At 39.7% G+C, this 18,221-nt stretch overlaps 1 protein-coding gene across 1 annotated transcript; it reads left to right on the forward strand.

Moving 5' to 3' along the window:
• Positions 1-108: 108 nt before the first annotated feature.
• FBXO28 (F-box protein 28) lies at positions 109-13,286 on the forward strand. Its single transcript, XM_010577690.1, has 5 exons — positions 109-351; positions 6,167-6,276; positions 7,274-7,412; positions 9,660-9,855; positions 11,665-13,286. Exons 1-5 carry the CDS (start codon positions 139-141, stop codon positions 12,057-12,059), a joined length of 1,053 nt encoding a protein of 350 aa, XP_010575992.1. The 5' UTR covers positions 109-138; the 3' UTR covers positions 12,060-13,286.
• Positions 13,287-18,221: the final 4,935 nt, after the last annotated feature.

Here is an 18,221-nt window from a genome sequence, read left to right on the forward strand (position 1 = left end):
AACCTAGTGATTCCTGAAGATGCAGGGCGCGCCGCTGCGCGGCGGGGCGGGCCGCCCCGTCCGGTACAAACGGGGGCGGAAGTGTCGTCAAAGGAAGGCTTACTCCCCTCCCTCAGTGGAGGAAGGACGGGCTCCAAGATGGCGGCGCCGGAGGAGCGGCTCCTGTCGGAGGGGGAAGGCGGCGCCCTGGGCTCGGCGCGGCTCTCCCCGCCCCCGGTCTCGGAGTCTCCCGAGGCTCTGGCGCCCTTGGAGCCGCCGCCGCAGAGCAACACGCTCATGGGGCTGCCCATCGTGGCCATCGAGAGCATCCTCAGCTTCCTGTCCTACGATGAGACGAGCCAGCTCCGCCTGGTAGGGGCCGGGGAGGGGAGGGGAGGCGGCGGCAGCGGCGGCGGGGCGGGCGGGGGAGAGAGCGCGGGGGGAGCCCTGCTGCGGCTGGGACCCGGGCCCGCCGGGGGAAGCCCGCCTCGCTGGGGGGGGCTTTCTCCCTTCTCCCCAGCCGCCCCCGAGCCTCGGCTACGGGCATGTAGGTGTGTGCCTCCATGCGCGCCTTTCTAAGGGTCTTTTACCGTCTCTTACTTCTTTCATTCCGCTCGCCCTCGGTGAGAAATTGCTGGGCTGCAGGAGGCTTTTTTCTCTCCTAGTGACCGCTTTTCTTGGGGCGATAGTCTATTGTGTCTCATGTGTGTATTTGTTTTTATCTATAGAGCTTGAGGCTACGAGCATAGAGGATGGTGAGCCTGCTGCTCCAAGGACCCTACCCTATCTAGAAATAAGAGTGGGGCAAAAAAAAGGCATAAGAAAGCCCTCGTCCGCCTGAAAGGCTGCCTGCTTCTTCCAGTCATAGTAGTAGATCTAATAAAAGATATTACCTCTACCTCCAAACTTCATAATGCCAAAAAAAAGCGCAGCTGTCGGCGAGGAGATCAGTGTATATCAGTCTTTAACTGCCTGCATAAGGAGCCTGATGTAAACTATGACATAATATGATAAGCTGCTGTCTTACTGAATTTCCTATGAGGTTGTAAATGGAATAATAGTGAGGGAATTAATGCATAGCTTATGTAACCATCAGTAAATTTGCATGTACTGTACTGCTTCTATTTTAAGAACTCTATTAGCCTAAACTGAATAATATTACAGGCATATTTCTGCAGAAAATCAGACTGCATGTGTCCTGGATCAGCAACCTGAGGTGTTGCATCCTGACTGGAACGTTAAACTGAAGGCTTTTAAAGCAGAAAATCTGTCCTTATTCATACTGCACCAGGCACACCAGTACCTAAATATTTCTGGGATGCTGTCAGTCCACTAAAGACTTTTGCTCCTTCTGTAAGAGTACGTATTGGATCTGTGAAAACGATGTAGTACTGCCTTTTTGGATTGCAGCCTCTGCTTTTGAGTATTTACTGTTTGAATGAAGGGAAATACATAGAATGTTTGGATATGCTTAGTGTTGCCTGGTCTGTATTGCAACGCTTGATGCAGCCCTTTGCTGCGACTTTCCCATTGCGTTTTATAAATGGTAGTACCCGTGGGAACTATCATGACTCAGTAGAAGGGGTTTTTTTATTTCTGTAGGGCTAAGTTACTGTTTGTAAGCAATGCTTTGTCAGCAGTGAAGTTGAGAATAGGAAAGATGGTGGTGTAAGGACTAAATCAGCTGTTTATCTCTGGGTGCTACTTAAGAAGTAAAATGTAACACTTCTATGCTCTCTTATGTAGAACCTGCAAGTTTATTTTTCCAGAAGAGGACTGCCCCTTTCAGAAGTTTCAGAAATATGCAAAACCAGACTGGAAAAATAGCAACTTTGACACACACATAGAAAAATACTAGATGTAAAATGAAGGAAACTATTTAGTTGGTCTTTCCCTATTTTTAATTTTTGAGTTGACGACGGCCAAGAAGCTTAATCTCCATCAAATTCCTTACTGTTCCCTTAAGCACATCAGAAGGCATTATGAGCATTCTTCTGAGAAGAAAGTACACTTGTCTTTGTTAACCAGCAGTAGTGTAAAGAATCAAAGCCCTTCTGGTTTGACCTAGTGAAAAGTGTAGCTCATAACCACATAAGCTTGATCAGCTAGGTCTTTTGGATGGCCATTCAGAACTAAAGGTGTTCTTTTGGCAATTCACTGAGAGGAAGAGACTGGATGTTTTACATAACTCCAGATGCTGTTGACAGAGAATTAAGCCTTTAAAAAAACAATGCCTAGGCATAAATTCATAACGAAATTTCATCAATTCCAGATTTTTAAAGGCTACAAGTAGCCTTGGGAGACACTTGTATATTCCTGCTCCAAGAGCTGTCTTGCACAAACAGTAGATTTTTCTTCTCTATGGGAACTGACTTGAGCTGCATATCAAAGATGAATGAGTGTATCTTATAATGAGCAGTCTTCTGCTAAAGAAACATTGCAGGACCACATTAATTGAATGATGGAGATTCAATTGCTTAAGTTTCATGCATATTAAAAATGTGCCCAAAAGCAGCCTCATTAACCCCTTAGAATGTGGTATTCCATAGGATAAAGCATCTTGAGGAATGTAGGAAGATAGGATCCAGGACATCAATCAGCCTAAACAAAGTTTGGTCATACATGTGTAGGTTCAAAATGTGGATTCCTAAACCGATCGCTCTGATGCATTCTCTGGATCCCAGCATTGAAGGAAACGGATGTCCTCATCTCTTTCTGGATCTTGAGTATGTACAAGAAGACAGACTAAGGAGTTGACTGGGTGGGAGGACATAGAACATCAAGAATTTTTCAGATTAATGTAGAGATAGGAACCTGTATTGTTTATACAGAGCGTAATCTAAGGCTTAACATCTGTAAGTCTTTTTCTGTCACCAAAGGACAAGGTAAAGAACATTTCCTGATGATTGCCATCAGGCAAGGCAAGACCATAGGCCCCTCATTGTGCAAAGAAGCACTTGCTTTCCTGAGCACAATGCCTTCTGCTATTCCTGGTGTTACTGCATTTAAAAGCGTAAATGAAGCACCTACTGGTTAAGCAGTGAAGTAGATCTAAAGTAATGGAGACTAAACAATAGGTATTCAGAATGCAATCTTGTCTGCAATTATGCCTCAGTGCAAATCCTGAGTTCTCAAACTTGTGTTCAAATAAAGTGAATGAGAGGAAAAGCAGCAGCATTTTGCTTTCAGCCCTTCTGAGTATTTACTTCATCTGCTTCCTCCGATATGTCATCATAAGTGAAACACAGAAAACCCAAAAGATCCTTATGTCTGAAGCTGTAATATTCTGGACAAGCTGCAGCCTACCGTGCATGCTAATATGGAAGCTAGCTATCTTGCAGCTTTGAAGGCTTCTTTTGCTGTTTCTTTTTTTTTTTTTAATGACTTACAGAAGCTCTGGAATTTTGACCTCAGTGGGATAATAATGAAATTCTTATATTCCAGTTTCTTCTCACTCGCATGTCTGAGCTTGGAAATGCACTTCCATTCAGGTTATTACTACAGTAAGTGTGGTTTAAAAAACAAACTATCCACAAGTTCCTTCCATGAACACTCTGAGGGGAAGGTTATCTTGGGTTCTGACACGTCAGAAGTGTCAGATTCTGCAGCAAACCTGTGCTTATTTTCTGCACAGCACAAATAAGGACTGATAGCCTTTGGACAGCATGGCTTTAATCTTCCCACAGTTTCAGTAAATCTGTATTTACAGGCATTTCTATTTTAAAGCTTCTTGCTGAAGTCATCAACATTTTGTCACTTACTTATACTTTAACCTAGAAAGATGTTATGAAACATGGTGTCTATGTAGCCTCTAAGAAAAAGAACATATATTAAATCTAAATAGTTTAGGATATTTTTATCTCTGTTCTGATAGTTGTTATCTGTTGGTGAAGCTTGGAAGAAATAAGACATGCTTGAGGAAAGGGAACCTGGTAGTAGTCATCTAGCAGATTGTGTCAGTTTAGTTTGTTTACAGATGAAGTGGAAAATTAGTTCTTTCATAGAAGCTGTTATTGCATGTAAGTCAGCATGCTAAGAAGCAACCACCTTTTCATTCTGCTTTTCACATGGACTTGGAATAACTTTCTAACACTGAAATTTGAACACAAGTGTCTGGTTAGACTTGACATTTGAGGAAACTCGGGCTCTTTCAGCTTTATGGCTAGAATAAGAAAATATTCACAAAAATTTGCAAATACAAGTATGAGTAAATTTAACTTTTTACTTATGGTCCATTGAATAGCTAGTATCAAACTGTATGAACACTTAAAAGTGTAATAATGCTACTTTGTGTATGACTGCTGACTGTGCAGTCTAAAAGAGGTATATTGTTCCTATAAATACAGATACCGTATGGTTTAAATGGTGACATCAAGAACCAGCTGAGAATTAAGAGATGATTGGCAAAATAAGTTGCAAACAGTTTTGGTTTCTGGTGGTACCTGTTATCTGTTCGGTGTTTGAGTTCTAGGCTGATTATTGGCACAAATATGGTTAATGTGCAGAAATTGGAGCAAATATAATTCTTCATGCTGCATAGTGTAAGCAAATGAGCAAGATTTAAAAAATCCAGTGTTTAAAAATCTAGTGCAGTTTGTGTTACTCGTTGCGACTTACCTTCTTGGGTGTGGGAGGGCTTCAGCACACGGAAGGGCCCTTGCTGCCAGCAGATGTCAGTGTACACATGGTTAAAACCTCCTCTGAATTTGTAGCTAGTATTGTATCTAGGATTGTTTTTCTTTTGTGCTGAATAATTGCATAGCTAACAGAGCCCTTGTGCAGGTACTAGTTCCTAGTTCAGGGAGTTGGTAGCATTAAAACTACAAGTAAGCTGTAAAGTCTTGTACTCAAAAATGGTATCAGATATAGGCATCCCTAATGCAGCTAGTATCTTAGAAGAAACGTGACAAATTCCTTCTTCCTGTAGTTGAAGGGCCAGCATTATTTTTTATACACTGGAGATGATTTAGCTGATTCAGTCAATATTAGGGAGAGTGTGCTGAGACTGTACCTCTGTAGTTAGTCTGTCTGATCCTTCGCCTTTGACTGTTAACAAGGAAGATCTAATACAAAGGAGCACAGACAGATCAACAGCAATTGCTTAATGGTCTGTTAATACAGACCTATTTGAAAATGGTCAGTTCTTACTTCCAGAACTTAAGCTGCTGTGAGTAGCGGAAGACTCACAGAAAGTAGAACTTCTTTAAGTACTGCCTTCTATATAAACAGAAAATAATTGCAGGCTTTTCTGGGAGAAGTGAGAATCTTCTTCCTCAAGGTATAAACTTACACAGACTTTAAAATTATGAAGTGAGTAGTGTATGGAGGGAAGGAGTGTTCATTAAAAAAAAAAAAAAAGGCAAAGCTAATCCACTGGAAAGTGGGGTCACAGTGGGAGTTGTGCACTTTGGTACAAAAAAATCCCAAACAATTTCAAAGGACAGTTGGTTCACTAAGCTCTTGCATCTTCAGAGCTGAATTGCAATTGCTTTAAACTTTAGTACGAGTTGGCTTTGTCTTGTAACTGGTTACTTTGTGAAGGTTTAAATTTAGCAGTTTATTGTATTTTCTGCAGCTATTGATGTCCTTTCTCCCTAAATCTGTGGGGAAAAAATGAGGCTATTGGTATCCAACATAGCAAATAAAGGAATATGCTAAAGAGAGAAGAAAAGACTTATATACAAAAAGGAATCTTGTTTCACCTGCATAAGTTTTTAAATTTAATTGTGGCTGTCTTGAAAAACATAAGCCTTAAATGCTGAAAGAAAACCATCATGATTTCTTGTTTTTAAAGGCTGCTTTTTTGAGACTGCAGAATATTAACTTGATCTACCAGAATCACTCTGGAGACCAAGTTGAAAGCCAGCAACAGGCATTTGCAACTTCCATTAAAATCAGAGGAAATTGTATCTGCTTGTATATGGCTGGCATTCAGCCTACTGTCTCGTTATGCAATATCAGGAGATTAATTTGTGAACTGTGTGGAACATAGCTGCTCCTTTTTGGAGTGTCAAGATCATTGTTAGAGATGGTGATGCCTTAAGCTCAACTGCAGTTTCTGCTTCTTGAAATGGAGCAAAAACTGGTAAGAGAATCTTTTGCTACCCAGCAAGTATGGATAAGATAATATTATAAGTGACTTGTGGCTTTAACTGAGCCTTAAGTTTTTCTTTTTACTTAAATACAGGTTTGTAAGCGAATGGACTTGGTTTGCCAGCGAATGTTAAATCAGGGATTTCTGAAAGTGGAAAGATACCACAACTTGTGTCAAAAGCAAGTTAAAGCTCAGCTTCCAAGGTATGTACTGGTTAAAACTGTAGTTAAACTTAAATGTGCTAGATTCTTTTACACCGAATGTTGAAAAGGAATTTCTTGCTGGCTAATTCCACTTATATATCTTGAAAATTTGAGTCACATTTGTTTTTATTTCATTTTTTTCCAAAATCACCTTGAACCTAAGATCTAATTACAGAATAATGGTGTGGATGAATGTAAGTTGTCATATGCTATGAACTGGAATACTGGAAAGTGTCTCTGGTATTTTAAACAGAGAAAAGAAGAGTGGGTCCTGTATTACTCAACTCTTCTGGCAAATCAAGCAAGGACTCCTAGGAATGAATAAATGCCATTCCTTTTCAAGACCGACTGTCTTCACTGGTGATTTATTTATGACTCTGCTTAAAAAAAAGCAAGGTTTTTCAGTGTCAAGGATTAAACAGGGGAAAAGGGGGGGTTGACATGTGAGCATTACTGGGAGCTAGTTTCTCACTAAAGCAATGTCTTTTCTCCTTTCCAGTGAGTAAGTGCAGATGCTTCTGTGTCCTGTCCTATTAGATTTCCCAGTCAGAGTGAAGAAATTAAATGCTACTTACTGTAGAGATCCTTTGTCAAAAGAGCTTATATCTCAACCTAAACTTTGTAGCAAGCGCTAATAATATATTAAATTTATGTCGATTGCATTGAAGTACTAACTATAGGAATATGGGGGGATAAAAACATTCACACTGACTCAGTGTCTACTGCTAGTTAGTACTGAAAGCTTGTTTTTAAATAGTCCTAAGTTACATATAGGTCTTATGGATCACATAAGACGTAGTAATTATTTAGAGAACAAATTTTGTCTAAGGAAGTGTAGTATGCTATTACTAGCTGGTTATCAATCTGTATCAGTTATTTTTCCATAAGGACAGAACTAATGTTAGTGGTTACATTTTCAAACCTCAGAGCTGATTGTTACAATTTCATTTTGTTGACTCACTGTTAAATCAGTGTCACTTAATGGTCTGTCTTCTAGACGGGAGTCAGAAAGAAGAAACCATTCATTAGCTCGTCATGCAGACATCCTTGCTGCTGTAGAAACGAGACTCTCTCTGTTAAATATGACTTTCATGAAGTATGTCGATTCCAATCTATGTTGCTTCATACCTGGAAAGGTAAAATGTAGACTATATTATGTGAATGATTATCTGTGTTTAAAAAATATAATTGTGTAACAATCTGGGACAGCTGGGACAAATTTATATAATGTGTATATATGTATATTGAAACTGTGTTTCAGATACTTTTGCAAACAAACACATAAGGCTATACTCTGCTATAACAGGCAGTCTGAAATGGATGAACCAGACTATATCTTAATTATTTTAAACTTGATTTCCATTTTCCCTTAGATTCTCTCTTAATTCTGATGTTTGACTTGTGGCATATACATCCTATACAACCTTTTACAAGAAACACGTGATACGTAGGGTTTACTACCCCAATGTAAAATATAAATTATGCAAGCAAGATTTACATTGGAGATACCACTGTTTTATAAGCTGTGAAAACAGAATAGCACAGGGGAATTGACAAAGTCATGATCTTAGGAAGACTGGTACAGCTCAGGGTTGAAACAAGATCTGTGAACATTAACCTAATGCTCTATTCATTGATCTTTCTGTGTAAGGTTTGGATATGTTGCTATTAATTTTTCATGGGCAGATAATGGAATTGCACTGGGATGAATGGAAAAGTTAGCTGTTGGATTCAGGTGAAGCATGGCAGGGATTTTTACATTCAGTACAGTAGGATAAGCTGTTGGGATGAAATGTATTTTTATCTTGAAGTAGTAACTTAATTTCTGTATACTCTTGTTGACTTGATATTTAATTTTAAATTAAATCATTATAGTTTAATATATTTGTGCTTATTTGACTTTATATTTTTGTATGTACCATGTAGTTTAAAAAATATAATATAAAGTCAAATAAACTTAAGTCCTTGATACTCACATAGTAAATAGAGTACTTAAATGTTGCCTTACTTTTCTGAGAAGTAGACAGAAAGGCAGTACTCAATTTAGACCTGGGGTGTGCAGCAGTTGGGCAAGTGAGCTTGCCAGCCATTTTCCTTGTGGACACTGAGTCATAAGGACCTTGTTTGTATTCTGATATAACATCTAAAAAGTTTGGGGTTTTTTTAATTATTTACTTAGTGTATGAGCTTGCTAGTGTTGCTGCTCTCTCAGCACAGTTACCAATTCACCAGAAAATCCTATTTTGGTTGAGCAGATTCAAGGCTTAGTGTCCACTTACAGTCTGGTTTTCCCCTCAACCTGCCCTGCACCCCTCAGGAAATTTTTTTGCATGAAGCTGCCACAGAACTGTGAGGAAGTCAGTTTGTGTTAGAATATGTGAATCCTGATTTGAGGCTCGGCATACTGTGTGAGGGTTCCTGGTGATAGCAGAGCACTGGTGCAAGATTTTATATTGAGGCTGGCAGGAGAATGCTCTGAGGATGTTGTTGCTAACAGGATATAACATGGCTAAAATTAGAGAAGTCTTTTTTAAGATTGTTGCGTGATGAGACGCTTCACTCTTGTCTAGCTTTTGCAACTTTTTAGCTAAGCTTCCTTTATTAAACACAAGATGCAACTCTATTGTCTTAGCTATGATTCTAAGTCCTTAAGACCTGTGTTCTTCAGGGGACTCTTCAACCATTCTTAATCCTGTGCAAAATACCTGTGTCGGTAATTTCAGTAATAAGAGACCAGCACTGCTATCTTGACCTGCCTCAGACTATAATTCATAGATTAGTGAGACACCTTTCATCTCTATGTATCTCTCCTAACCAAAGGCCTTGTGAAACCTGTTAAGAGGGTGCTTACGTTCTGCGTCAGCAGTGGATTGATGTTTTATAAATTAATGTATTTTGGACTTAATCTGAATTTGTAGTGTTTTGGGTGTATGCAAGTGGACTCAAGTAAATACAGCTCTTCAGACTGACATAGTGATAATTCTTGGTACTCTGTTCATGTGTTTCATAGCTGGCTGGGGGAGTGACTGCTCTGCATTGTGGCTTAGAGTATCTTGCTTCAGGTTCTCCAAAAAGAAATGATTATGCTTGGCTGAGTATAAATTATATAACTCAGAACTTGAGTATGGATGTAGTAAAACAAAACTTCACACAATGAGCGTTATTTCATGAGTTTGAAGAGAGTTGCTGTGATAGATCAAGTGAATAGCTTCTCTGATATATCATGCACAGCACTTCATTTCAACATGCTAATCTAGAACTAAAGCACACGGTGGTATGCAACAGTTATGTAGTAAAAGCCCCTGAATATGCCAGCACTTCTAGAATGGTGTGAAATAATCTTGCCTTTATCAGAAAATCCTAATTCTTCTTAAATGTTTTAGGTAATAGATGAAATTTATCGTGTGCTAAGGTATGTAAACTCTACAAGAGCTCCTCAGAGAGCTCATGAAGTTCTTCAAGAACTAAGGGACATTTCCTCCATGGCTATGGAATATTTTGATGAGAAGATTGTTCCAATACTGAAAAGAAAGATGCCTGGGTCAGATGTATCGGGACGTCTGATAGGAACTGCCCCAGGTATTAATTCCAATGTTTAGTTAAGTTTTGTTTAGTTTTTATCTAAGAATTCACAGCACACTATCTTTTTAAAGCTCCCTCCCTTAAGTGCGAGCTTTATTACATGAATGTTGATGATACTTGTTTCTTAAGAATACTAACTGAAATTCATTTGCTTTGAAATTTAAGGAGCCTTTGTACTACCAAAAGAACAGTCACTTGAATGTATGCTAGAATTATGCATAGTGTGTATTCATTAAACAAACGCTTTTGTGCCACCAATGAATGAGACTTTATCATTGCACTTGGTTGAAATTTGGCACGAGATGACAACTTGATGCCTTTTATTTTTAGGATGATCAGCAAATGAATTACCCTGAGCTGTTGTATGTTCTAGCTCTCTATGCACTACCTGTTTGTGTTTTTTTTACTTTCCTGGGGTACTAAGGTATACACTGACAAGCAAAATACTTATGGGTAATAGTGAAAAGGCAATTAAAATAACAGTCTATAAACAATTAAACTGGTCCTTCGTATACTCGGTCAGACTTTCCAGAACTTTTGTGAACCAAAGTCTAAGGTAGTTGCCTCATACAATGGCCAAAAGCAAAAGGTTAGCAGAACTGTAGTGTTTTGCCTGTGCTGAACATCTTCACACTTGTTAGGAACTGTGAAATTAACTCTCTGAAAGGATAACTTAATAAAAATTAAAAAAAAGAAATTACATCTTAAACAAAAATGATAGACCTAACTGTAGGAGCTGCTTCTTGTTTCTGGTATGTCCTGTCCATCCTTTTAGCCGTAAGTGTGTATACCACCTCTTAATTATATTCTGTTAATTCCACCTCGATTCCATTGAGTCTCTCAGTTGAGGAAGTATTGCCTAAAACCATAGCTGATGTCAACTGGCTTTTTAAGGCCAAGGCTTTATGTGGCATAAAAATGCCTATCTTGTGTTGAGGGAGGAGCATAACCTATCTAATGGCAACCTTTCAGTGTCATGAAACTGTAGCTATGCTGGCGTCTTAAAGGGGAAAAAAAGAGGAGGAAGAGGACTGTTCTAGGCTGTTCCAGACTTTTCTGTCTTTGTAGCACTTAAAAGTTGCATCTTACTTGCACAGCACAGCATTGCTAGAAGAGTAAAATAATAGAAAAAGTGAAAGATATCTTTTATGATAGAAAAAGTGAAAGAAATTACACTGTAGCTGTTAGTCTCCTTGATTTGCAGGAACTTTATTAAAATCAACATACCCAAGCTCAAATTCCAGTATGGTTTTAGTACTTAGGAAGAGTGATTCTAAAGAAGCATGGAAAATAAATTCCTTTCTTCTAAAAAGTAAGTTAAATTGAAATACCTTGTTAAGCCCCAAACCACAAAATTTTAGAACTTTAGCTGTCTGCAAGTAAGACAGCAGAACTGTACTGCTCTATTGAAATATATTTATTTAATATAACTATTCTGTAATAAGTAATTTATAGACATGTGGGGTTTTGACTTAACATCTGTGACCCTAAGTCTAGATGACAACGTAGTACCTCTATGTAATTTTTGATACAGCAGAAGAGGGGGGCTGATATACAGAAAATGAATGATGAGCTGTTTTCCAGAATACTGAAAATCTAGGTATTTTAAATTAAACTAGTTGTGCTCTGAGATATATGCTCGTTAGACACCTAAATGACTGTAAATCTGTTTACATGTTCACATAGCTTCCAACCAGTATTCAGATTCATGTTTGGGGAGTGGGGATAAGCAAAATATGAAAACTGGGACACAATTTCTACCTTTGTCTTAAAGTTGTAGAGGATTAATCACAGTTTTCTCTGAAGTTCCAGGGCCTTCTGCAGCACTGACAACAATGCAGCTGTTCTCCAAGCAGAACCCTTCAAGACAGGAAGTCACCAAACTCCAGCAGCAAGTAAAAGCGAATGGCACGGGCTTGACAGCACTAAAGCGGGAAATCTCAGAGCTTCGCATCAAAGTGCAAGAGCAACAGAAGCAACTCCAAGATCAAGATCAGAAACTGCTAGAGCAAACCCAAATCATAGGTGAACAGAATGCCCGATTGGCTGAGCTTGAACGCAAGCTGCGAGAGGTAATGGAGAGTACAGTAGGAAATTCTTCAGGTTCTGGCTCAAATGAACAATCTCCTAGAAAACGGAGGAAGGCGGTTGAATCCACAGACTGTCCTAGGAAATCTAAACGCCTTCGAAACAGAAAATAACTTGGGAGTAAATGACATCTTCAGGAGGACACACTGCTTTAGTAGCCCAAGCAGGTCTGCTTGTTTGGATACTGTGACTAGCTTCATGGTGTCACTTAGGCTGCTGGCTCTTCAAAACACCACTTAGACTTGAACAGTAATTTTCTTTCATTGAGACTTTTCCCCTGCTTTCTGTATGGGTGGGCCTAATGCACAGAATCTTTAAGATTTGCAATAGATACATACTAACCAGACCTGCTCTGTTATGTTTTGAAGGGTTAATCTTTTTTCTGTGCAGATGTGTTTAAAGTAAACTTATTTGTGTTTATGCATATGTTCACATAAAATCTTAAATAAATTCAGTCTTAACTGACTAAAAAGTTAAGCATAAAAACAGATGTCCTGTTCACTTGAAGGAAAGATCCACTTTTAAAAAATCTTGTTTTAGAGAACTTGACCTTTTTTGTTACAAGTGACCTTGTCTGGAATGTCTGAAAAGTAGTTAATACTTTTTAGGGATCTCTGTAATGAGTAAAACTGACTTCTTAAGCTACAGTATTGGCTATATATTTTTGTAAACTTACAAGGAAGGGCCTTCTATCCAGTCTTCACATGCACACACCCTGGTTCTAGGTCTTGGGAGCCATATTCTACATTTGCATGGATAGATGCATGTGCAGCTTAGTCAGCCTGCTAAAAGCACTTGCCTGAAACTGTTCTTAACTCTGGGAGAGAGCACAGATTGCTATAAAGCAATTTCTTTGTTCCTCAGCCATAACTTAGCATCTGCTTTCAGCACAACTGCTTTCTTACACTGAGGTGGTCTTATGAAGCTAGTTGCAGGAGAGTTTGAACCCAGGCTATCTACCACTTTCACTGCCTGTACATTGCAGGTATTGTTAGCCAAAGCTGAAGAATTGAGAAGCTGCCTATGCATCACTTGATTCATAGGCCAACATCTAATAAGTATCAGACAAACTGTCCCTACAATAACCAAGCTCAGGGGGACAACATCATTTGAATGAAATGCTGTATTATGGAAAAACTTAAAACTATTTTGTGTGTATGTGTTGGGGGTGGGGTGGGATAGAAGTTTCTCTGTAACACTGATGACAATATTCTAAGCTTTCCTTACCCTAAAAGGTAAATCACTTCAGACAAAGCTTTAATTTCTTTTGCACTTCTGTTTTGAGCTTGTAACTGGAAAAGCATGTCTTGCACTGTTCAATCTCTCTGGTCACTTTAACAACCTCAGAGTTGTGTACAGTGATTTTCCCCCCCATCTGTATATTTTTGGAACATTATACAAATACCATTGTCCTTGTTTTTGTTTTAATGTACTAAACTATGTAGCTTTATCATTTGACTTATGTTTTCTTTTTTTAATCAGCTGCTGCTTTGGATTTAGGTGGTACTGAATTCAACTTGGTGGGGCATTGAAAAATGCAAGTGCTGCATTTATAGCTGTTCAAAATTACCATGGGTTAAAGTGCAGGTTTCTCTTATGTTTTGTATGGCTGTCAGCATAACGTAGTGGTTGTATTTAAATCACCAAACAAATCAGAAATTGTCTGGTCAAATGTTACATAATCGTGGGAAAACTGACATTTTTCCTGAAACTTCAGCTACACTTTCTACTTCTAAAACATATTAGCTCATGTCAGAAGTAACATTGCAAATGCCTAATTTTTGGCAGACATTAAATTTTCAAATAAACTTGTTGGGTAGTTTGAATCTTTAAAAAAAAAAAAAAAGGCATGTTTCTTAAGCATCAAGGAAATGATAAAAAGTTATCTGGGTGGAAGGCTAAACTGTTAAAAGAGAGTTTGCTATTATCTTCCATGGCTCAGCATTTTTTTTTACTGTTAAAGATCTCTTTAGATATCTGCTGTTCAGTTTAAAAATACTGGCATACACTTTTATCTTTTAAAAAATAATAATTTTGAATCAAAGGGTCAGCATGATAACTATAAATACTGTGTATCATTTGATACAATTCATTTAATGGTCAATCATGATGACAAATTCATGTAATGGTCTAATTACCAGATATTTATGGTTAAATACTTCTAAACGACTATAAACCTGTGAATTACATTTACTGAAAAGGTTTATTCATACATCTCTTAATATCTTTCACTTTAGTTTATTTCTAGAAGATGCAAACAGTCCCCCCTCTTTCACAATATACAAATAGTTTGAGGTTATTCAAGAGTACCATTTATTTATAGGTTGGTGAAGCTCTAGCTGTGCGTAAACTGAGCTGGAAAGAACAACAGCCTATTGTTACATGAAACATTATCCGTGAATGGTGCCAACTTGGAACCTTCAACTCAAGGAAGTATCACGTGCTGCAAGTTTGCAGGTGCATCCTGATCCCCTGCGTGCTACCAAGTATAGTAGAATTGAATGAGGCCCATGAAACTTAAGGGCTAGAGGGGATGGTTACAAGCCAGCTCTGAGAAATGCCACAACAAAGGTACACCACTATTTTGTTTTCATTGCCTGGGGAGCGAGGGAGACACCAGTATCGGGTGGCTCTCAGACTGGAATATATACCAGTGGTACAGATGGAAACAGAATGAAATAATAGTGTAGAGAAAATAGCTAGAACATTAACTTCTGACACCATATTGTCCCTTATTAAATAAAAAAGATGCGTTTTGCAATATACGAACAAGCTGATAAATAGCCTGAAATAAAAGTAAATCACTTTTGACTATAAATTTCTATGCAAGTTTACATGAGTTGGTATTATCAGTCTTGGAATGTACACTGTTAGTAATGATTAGTGATTGTATTATCTGCTGTTTTAGGGAGAACCTCGAACTAGTGAGGCTAAGATGTAGTTTATGAAGTTGCATGAAAAATTGTTTTATTTGTAGCCAGTGTTCAGTTTTAGTACTTGTAGGAAGGGCTGAAACTGAACAGCTCAGGGTTGAAAGAGAAAGCAATAGTGTATTTTATAGTTAGTTCCTTAAAATAGCTTAAAACTAGTGAGACTAGCTTTCCTTCTTTTCAAGCTTTCCTTTTTTTTTTTTTCTAAAAACAGCAGCTTGCTTTGTAAACTTCTTTTTGTTTCATGGTAGGGTTGGGGATTTTTTACAAATTTGTGTATCTAGTGAACATGATGAAAATGGTTTCAGAAGATAGCACAATGGTACTTTTTTGAGGGAAAAGCTCTTTGCAACCAGGTCTTGCTCCCCAAATTGAACAACTTGTATGTAAATGCAGTATGCGAGCACCTTCTAAACAAGGGTTAATGGATGTAATCAGTGGAAGCCCTGAAGGAAGAAAGACTACCTGCTTAACAGGTAGATTTCTCAGTTTAAAGAACAGATAGAAACAAATGGTAACTTCTTCAATTCTTGCTCAGTACAGCACATTAATTTAATCACATAAGTTCATTAATGTTGCAAGGATGCCTTCACGTAATTTCTTAATGTAAAAGGTAAGACTGTACTCAACAGAAACTTAGTTGCTCTTACTGAGATCGTCTAACAGTTGATCGTGGGAAGCACTAAGATTGCCTGAGGAATTTTCAACATCAAGAGCCTCTTGAAAATAGGATGACATAGGATGTAGTTAAATGTGTCTTCAGACAGGACTGCCTGATTTCTTGGTGTTCCCGATGGTTTTAAGAAGGTAACTGGCAAATTACGGTGATAGATTATTATTTCGTTCAGCAGTAAATTCAGTTTGGAGTATTTGATAGTAATGTGTCTATTAGTTGTGAACTATTCTGATTCTTTGCAATTCCATTCCTGTACTACTTTGCACCGTACCTGGACCAGCTCACTTGTTGGTGTGCTCTCTGCTTTTGCAGTTGTGCTTACTGGATCTCACCTTCCTGGTTGGGCGGGGTTGTGCTGCCAGCTTTGGTTTACGTGTAACTGAACGCTCTAGGATTTTTGTTCTTGCCTTGTGCGAGCTGAAGACGCGCTAGGTACCCGATCTCTTTGTCCTCAGAAGGGAAAATGTCAGATACAAAAACTTAGCTTGCTGAAGACCTAATATATCTGGATTTGCTATATGGGCTGCTTAAACCAGAAAGACTCAGTGATTAAATAGGAAAAACACTTTGCACCCTAGGACACTTGGGCAATTAAATTTTCCAGAACTTTACTATTTAGCATTTTTCATAGTTGTTTAAGCCTTGTTTGGCTGCTAAAGAATGTTTACTTTATAAATCTGGCCTCTTATATTTAATTACCCTACTGAAACTTGTGGCCATTTACAAACCTATATACATTTGCCGTGCTGTAAACCTGCCTCTGTGTACTGAACTCTTGATACTCTGTCTCTCCTCCAGTGCTCCTGTCAACAGCTGCAACCTTTCCTATCAGCAGACGCATTCGCTCTTTTGGCAGGATCCTTCCCACGGATGAGAAGGTCTTTGGTGCAATGATGGATACCAGTGCTAACATTTGAACTACAACAAGAAGGGAACATTTTCAGAAACATTACGTACAGTGTTTAGAGTGCAGTTGAGTGAAACACTTGTGATCCTGGCAATTTTTCAGCCAGCTTCTGCACTGGTAACTCAAAAGCACTTCCTGGTTTATTGTGAAGCGGTCACTGAGCAAAAAGTAAAACTGAACATGCCTTGCAAGGACAGAATGCCTTGATGAAACCTAAACTTCTGGTTTACCTCTTATGCTGCACCAGCCCTCACAAAGTCTACGAAATTCAGATCGTGTTACTAAGGAGGGAAAAGCTGTGAATAAACTTTTCCATCTTCTTCTACATGCTCCCTTTTCCACTTCTAATTCACATCCTAATACGCACAGATTGAAAATGCATGTAAACAAAAATATTAATGAAGCTGTTACGTTTTATAGATCCTGTGCTTTGTCCATTACTTTAGATTGTAAACATTTTCAACTAGGGATTGTATTTCCCCTACATGTGCACGGTTGCAGGTGGGACTTTTAGCAGCTAGTACATATTAGCCTTTTTTATTCATTATTACTAATAAAATAAGTGATGCATCATAAACCTTGAGATATTCATATTACTTTAATAGATAAGGTATAATTTACTTTGTGATAACTTCCTCTGTTGTTTTTATCACTATTACTGATTTAGATTATTTTGAGTGGATTTGTGGAAAACTAAAATTCCAAGCAAGTAGTCATTTAACTGCCACATAAAGTGATCTTTCTAACTGAACTGTCCACAGTCAATATTACATAAGAAATAGATGGAGGGACAGATCAAATGGAGTTTAGTTCTTACAAAGAAGTTCCTTAAAATACCTTACCACAGAAAGTGAAGAAATGGGAGACCTTGGCACAGACGTTTTGAGTTGTAGTTAAATATCTTTAGGTAGCTTATAGAAGTTGAGATTTTGGACAAATGATACCTAGTCCTTACAACCACACATCTCTTACCTTTGGAAAAGAAAAAGGGTTTTTGAAAGAGCTGCTGCAAGATGCTATTCCTGTTTCCAGTCTCAAGAAAGCGAGTCGGATGAGACTGCCCGGCCTACCCGGCTGCCTGCGGTGACTTCTGGGCGGGTTACGCCAACAGCTGAGAGGGGCAGAAGTCTCACAGACGGCTAAACCTGTATAAACGTCATTAAAGGCAGCAGGAAGCACGGCGGGGAAGGCGAACACGGAGCCGGTGAGGCTTCCTCCGCCCAGCCCAGCTTCTCGGAGGCCACCTCGGCCTCGCTACCGCGGGGAATGATGAAGGAGCTTCGGGTTCCCTCAGCGCCCGGGCGCGGGAGGGCTCCCGGAGGCAGGGCCGGCGTTACAAGCCGAGAACGTTCTCTCCCTCCTTCAAGACGAGTTTCGCGTGCGGCGTCACAGAAGGGACCCGCAGCGCAGGCAGCGACGCCGCGGGTTCGAGGCTCGCTCCCTCCCGCGCTCTGCTCCCCTCAGGCGGCAGCGCCTCACGGCCCCCCTCACCCCACAGCCCGATCCCTCCCCTGCGGCCGCCAAGACCGCGAAAGGGCGGCCGGCGCCGGCCGCCCGCCTGCCACGCCGCGGCGGTCGCGGGATGAGTCAGCCCCGCCGCCTCCAGCGGGCGCTGGGCCGTCCCAGGGCTGAGCAGTGGGACCTCTCCCCCGAGGAGGGCGACAGGCGCGACTTCCCTCCGGCGTGAGGCGGGGGCCGAGGCGCTGGCCCGTGCCTTACCGGGCGGAGGCGCCGGGGGCCGAGGGGAGCCGCCACCCGGCCC

Source organism: Haliaeetus leucocephalus, unplaced genomic scaffold, assembly GCF_000737465.1.
Source record: "Haliaeetus leucocephalus isolate CR32 unplaced genomic scaffold, Haliaeetus_leucocephalus-4.0 Scaffold577, whole genome shotgun sequence".
NCBI classification, from domain to species: domain Eukaryota; kingdom Metazoa; phylum Chordata; class Aves; order Accipitriformes; family Accipitridae; genus Haliaeetus; species Haliaeetus leucocephalus.

What these genes read in the sequence shown, in the direction of transcription:
- FBXO28 (XM_010577690.1), top strand. Translation starts at nt 139, where the DNA reads ATGGCGGCGCCGGAGGAGCGGCTCCTGTCGGAGGGGGAAGGCGGCGCC. An exon ending in AGACGAGCCAGCTCCGCCTG is followed by an intron (nt 352 to 6,166) that starts GTAGGGGCCGGG and finishes ACTTAAATACAG; the next exon opens with GTTTGTAAGCGAATGGACTT. An exon ending in GTTGCTTCATACCTGGAAAG is followed by an intron (nt 7,413 to 9,659) that starts GTAAAATGTAGA and finishes TAAATGTTTTAG; the next exon opens with GTAATAGATGAAATTTATCG.